The following is a 5574-nucleotide window of genomic DNA, read 5'->3' on the forward strand; positions in this document are numbered from 1 at the left end:
ATATATATATATATATATTTTTTTTTTTTCTTTATTCTTATTATTTTTGGCTGCTGACACTTACACTTTGGAGCAGCTTTTAGTATGAAAGATACAGTATTTGTGACCAATATGCTGAGCGGGACACAAGCTCCTTTCTCTGAGCTCTAAGCTGCAGCGAGGGAAAGTGGGGGCGGGGTTTGTCCACACCAACGGTCCCGCCCACAAATTGGAGTTTAATTTCTAACGAATTCCTGTCACTCTGCTGAAAGTATTTGTCAAAAAACGATTTAAAAATAGATCAAAAGATGACTGGAATGCGTCTTCAGGTAGGATTTCCGGCTAACGCTGGAGCTTCATGAGAAACTTTGATTTCTGTCTGTTCAGGAAGAGGAGGTACCACAACCGGCGCATCCAGAGAGACGTCATCAAGAGCAAGAAGCCTCTGATTGGAGACAGCATGGGACACACGCCGCCGTACACGCACCGACACTCCGGTGAGAACAAAGGGGTCCGGCCCGACGCCATGAAGGTGTCGCGCCGGGGTCCGGCGTGACACCTTCATGGCGTCGGGCCGGAAGAGTGGAAGTGGAAGAGTTACGATTGTCCAAAGAATGTTATCTTAAAGGGTTATACTAAATGAAGGCGGGGCTAAAAGTTCACACTCTGGTGAATTATAAGGTTTCCTAAACGCCATCTCTGTCTTCTCAGCTGACCTGGTCAACCTGCCAGAGGAGCCCATCAAAGAGGAGGAAGAGGAGGAGGAGGAAGAGGAGGACGGCAGTGACGAGGACATGGACTCCGACGACAGGGTGGTGGAGTTCAAAGAGAAAGGAGGCAGCTCGCGTCCTGCAGGGGCGGGGCTTCACAGCAGAGCGGAGCGATCGCCGTCTCCGTGGTCGGAGTCTGATGAGATGGACTATGACCTGGAGCTGAAGATGATCTCCACGCCGTCGCCAAAGAAGAGCAAAAAAATGACCATGTACGCCGACGAGGTGGAGAGCCACCTGAAGAGCATCCGGTGAGCTCCGCCCACCGCAATCGGCAGTCATGTGACACAGTCAGACGAGCTTTTATGTATCAACCAAACCTACAAAAGTTTGTTTTCAGATCTGAAGAAAACCAAAAGCCGACATTTAAGAAAGTAAAATACTGTACCTGGAAAACTAAAGTGAACTAGAAAAGTTGCTTTACCTGCGATAATGCTCGTGTGAACGCTTTTTGCTGAAAGTAGTCGTTGAGGATGGTGAAAGTTTTTGCTGAAAATAGTGACGCAATTTTTGTTGAAGGAATTTGCTGATTGCAAAAACTAGACTGAAAATTCCGGTAAAGAACGATGAAAGAGCGCTAAAGTTTACCTAAATTTCTAGAAATTTGTAGTGAACTTTCTTAAAGAGCCCTAATACATGGCAATTTTGTAAAAATGTTTAGTTCCATAAATATGAGCTAAACTCCTAATTAGCCCAAAAACCTTTGTCGATGCCAAATTAGCAAAATAAGCTAGCTTGTTGCTTAAATACTAGCTGAACTTCAAAGTAGCCTCAGTAAACTAAACTAGTCAGAAACGTTAGCATGTTGCTAAAATAGAAGCTAAACTCTAAATTAGCCTAAAAACACCCAATAGATAACAAATTAGCAAAAAAAGCTAGCACATTGCTTAAATACTAGCTAAGCTCAAAATTAGCATAAAATTACTCAGTTAACTAAATTAGCCAAAAGTGTTAGCATGTTGCTAAAATATCAGGTAAACACATTTTTTTAATTACTATAAAAGCTGAAAACAAAGGTCATACATATATTTAAAGGGGCAGCAGTGGCTCTGGTGGTACAGCAGGTCGGCCTCTGATCCAAGGATTGGTGGTTCAATCCCCGCTCCTGCCAGCCAACCCCTGTTTGCTTGGGCAAGGCACCTGTCCCCCAGAGGTACCAGGCACACCCTGGCAGCCATGCCTCTGTCAGTCAGCCCCAGGGCAGCTGTAGCTACATCAGTACTTTATCATCACTAAGAATGAATGAGGGGGGGTATCAGAACCTGCTGACTCGACTGCATGAAGCTCCAGTTTCACCAACTGAAGATCCTGAAGCTTTTATTTTGACGCTTTCTGTCACCCATCAGGAACCGCATCGGGACGTCGGGCTCCCAGAGCAGAACCAAATCCTCGTCTCCCTCCAAGCTGACGGACGTGCGGCAGCTGCTGCTGGAGAAGCGGCAGGGGCTGTCCCAGCACAGACAGCCCCCCCCTGTGGCCAGCAGCGGGAAGACCGGTGAGGGGGGCAGGTGATGCCTCTGCTGATTATGGACCCGGTCCACTCTGACTCCACGTCTCTCCCGCAGATGTTCGGCAGCGGCTCGGTAAAAGGCGGTACTCTCCGGACAGACGCCGCTCCCCTTCCCCCGCCGCCCCTAGGGACACGCCCCCAACCAAGGAGCCAGTCAGAGATGTGCACAGCAGACTGGGCGTGGCCAATCAGGACAGAGCCCTCTTCTCCAGCTCCAAAGAAAGGAAGACGGGTACGGTGGTGGCTCATTCATCCCAAGAGTTGTGACCTAAAATAACCTCAGAGGGGAAATCTAGATGTTTTAAGGCGGTAAAACTCCTCACTACAAACTTCATCCACTTTAGACAGACGTGAACATTTTCACACTTCTGTTTAAAGTCTAAATCTTCAAAGAAAATAAGTCCAGGATTCTAGAGCGATCTGCTGGCGATCAAAGATTCATGTAGATTAATGCAACTCTGGCAAACTGAACACATTCAGTTCAATAGACACAAGATCAACAACTGTACACTTCAAAACAAATTCTTTGTCGCTCCCTCCTCAGGCGACCTCTGGAGCCGACTCGGCGACAGCGAGCAGCGAGGGAGCGACCGTTCTGCTCCGTCCTCTTCGGGTCGGAAGGACGCCAGCCGGAGAGGGGGCGAGAAAGCAGAGGGGGAGGAGAAGGAGGAGGAGGAGGACGACTCGACGCTGCAGAGGATGTGGGGCGCCATGATCAAACAGAAGCAGGAGCGCCTCAGCCACAAGATGAAGAAGAGCCGGCTGGACAACCTGCCGTCGCTGCAGATCGAGATCAGCCGCGATAGCAGCGACGACTCCGACGCCTGAGGAACGCCGCCAGAATCTCCTGAACTTCCGGGCTCCAGTCGGGCCCGGACCCACTGGTTCTGCCTTCACGTCTGGATTTTGTCTTCTTGAAAATGTTCCTCAGTTCCCTGAACTCCTCAAAGATGTTGTCTGATGGAGCAAAGCATGATGGGAAACTCTATCCCTGCACCTGCTCAACATCATCACCTTTCATTCCTGTTACCATGGAGACAGACTCCGCCTCCAGCACTCTTCCTGAAGCAGAGGACGTGTCAGAAGAAAAGCGGGAACTGGATCTCCTGGTGCTGAGTCGGCTGTTTTTTTTTTCTGGAATGTTGTGGGTCCACAGACTCCAAGCTTCATGAATCCTTATTAAAAAGATGGCTGTTGTTTTTATTCCTGAGCGTCGTCTTCTCTGCACAGAAACCTCAACCTGCTACGTTTCGGCCCAGACGTCAACTGGACCGTACAGGCTCAGTCTCAAGTGCCAAAGATCATCTAAAAATAAACCAGAGTGAGACGTACTGCATTTCTCAATATTGTATGTTTTCTAAAAGTCATGAAGACTTTATTTTGATAGGTGCTATGAGGACTCAGGTGTGTCTTTACACCTGAGATCAGTCCGTTTAACAGCAGTAGGTCTGTCCCATAAAACAAGGAAAGTTTCTCTTTCTCTGCTTGTTTAAGATAAAAGCGGAGCTGCCACAAACGGTGAGGTCTGAGACCTCTGCTGGCCAAGCGTCAGAACTGCAATCTGAGCAGCAGAGAAAGTCTAAATCCTGCCTGTGGCTTCTGTGAAGTTCGCCTTTGGTTAATAAATGTTTGTCAGATTTAACATTCTAGAGTGATTTGGGCCAATTAGGTACATTAACTTTAACTTAAAAGCTATTGAAAAAAACGCAAAAATTCACATTAAAAATGTACTTAATTTGTTAACAGTCCCTAAATATGAATGTGAACGACACATCTTCCTCACACAACCCGCTAGACCAGGGGCTCATATCAAGAAGTAGGTTTTGTTGAAACTCTTGAGTTTGTGAACTCTGAGTTGAGGAAAACTCAAAAAAAGGAGGTAGGTTAAACCAATGAAACTGGGTGAAATCAAACCCGTTTCATGAAGCGGGTTAAGCTGAACTCAGAATCAATCACTGTGGCAACTGACTCTGTGAATGTAACCTGGTCTGGAGCAGGTTACATTCAGGAAACCTAGAGCTCTCTGCGGTCTCCGCCCCTTTTTAAAGTGAAGGATGTTCAAATATGAGTTCCTCATTAACATTAGAGAACATTCACATTAGAGACGTCACGTTTCCATCACTCAGAAACCAAAATGACATGTTCATTCATAGAGGATCATGTAGACGAGGGGGCTGGATTAATCCAGAGGGAATGTTATTTATGTCGGGAGACGATTTGGAGGACACCAGTCGATTGCTTGGCGTTTCTCAATTTAAACAGTCATTCATGCAATTACGGATTCAAATGTGATTCAAATGTAGACTGCAGCTATTTTCTCCCATGACAACTCTCTCTGTTTTGCTGCGGCAGTAGTGTTACTCTTTCTGCGGAAAATGTGCTCGTAGTCGGCATATGTGTGTAGGAATACACCAATTTCTGTCACCATGAAGTATAAAGCTCTTAAGGCGTTTGTCCCCGTTGCTATGGTGAATCATGCTGTCTTTGCTCCCTTGCTCAGGGCTTTTTTTAGTTGCGACGCTCGAACCTGATTCTGAGTCCAACAACTCAGAGTTGATTGAATCAACTCTTTTCAGCTTTTCTGAAACTGAAAACTCTAAGTTTGCTAATTTTGAGTCAGTCAACTCTGAGTTCAGGTTTTAACTCTGGCTTTGTTAAACCTGCTTCTTGAAACGGACTCCAGGAGTGTCAAACCATAGACTGTAAAAATAATGGACTTCTCAAGCCCTGAGGTCCCCCATTGGAAATGCATTACTTCCTCTCCTCGCGAAAGTAGGCCGCCGCTTTCACTGTCAATTCCTGAAACGGATACCGCCATTTGCAAACAATCTTCAGCGATTGGTCTGAGTCATAGCTGAGTCATGGAATCTACAGGAAGTACTGTCACCAATCAGGAGTGAGTTTATTGCAACCGTCCACCTCTTTCCACGCCTCGACCACGAGACCGCAGATGTAAACACCTTCAATAACGGCGACTCGGGGGAATGGCTTTTTAGGTTTGGTTTTGATCACGTTGTCAGAAATCCTCCGGCTCTTTTCTGAATGACGTCGTTCCTGGTTAAGGTTAGGATTACGGTTATGGTTAGGGTTAGAAAAGCAAATTGTTCGTTTGCGGGGCTGTCTGTGATGCTCACGCCTCCACCAGGGGGCGTGTCAAACGTGGAAAACACATTTAACACGTTTAGGACCGCGCGTATTATATGCACACAAAAACCGGTTTTGGCGTGTATTATACACGGTATTTCCCAAATCGTGGCATATGTACGCATTTTACTGAGACTGGGCTGATTGTACAAGTCATTGTTTTTGAGGGAG

At 46.6% G+C, this 5574-nt stretch overlaps 1 protein-coding gene across 1 annotated transcript in view; it reads left to right on the forward strand.

The window, feature by feature from the left end:
- The window catches only part of ncbp3 (nuclear cap binding subunit 3), an 8076-nt gene extending 4614 nt beyond the window's left edge, over positions 1 to 3462 (forward strand). Inside the window, exons 9-13 of the mRNA XM_024261263.2 lie at positions 367 to 476; positions 691 to 1000; positions 2096 to 2244; positions 2315 to 2491; positions 2804 to 3462. Coding sequence (XP_024117031.1) covers positions 367 to 476; positions 691 to 1000; positions 2096 to 2244; positions 2315 to 2491; positions 2804 to 3087 — 1030 coding nt within the window. The 3' untranslated portion in view covers positions 3088 to 3462. The remainder of the gene's footprint in view (positions 1 to 366; positions 477 to 690; positions 1001 to 2095; positions 2245 to 2314; positions 2492 to 2803) is intronic.
- Positions 3463 to 5574: the final 2112 nt, after the last annotated feature.

This window comes from Oryzias melastigma, linkage group LG14 (assembly GCF_002922805.2).
Source record: "Oryzias melastigma strain HK-1 linkage group LG14, ASM292280v2, whole genome shotgun sequence".
Classification (NCBI taxonomy): Eukaryota; Metazoa; Chordata; class Actinopteri; order Beloniformes; family Adrianichthyidae; genus Oryzias; species Oryzias melastigma.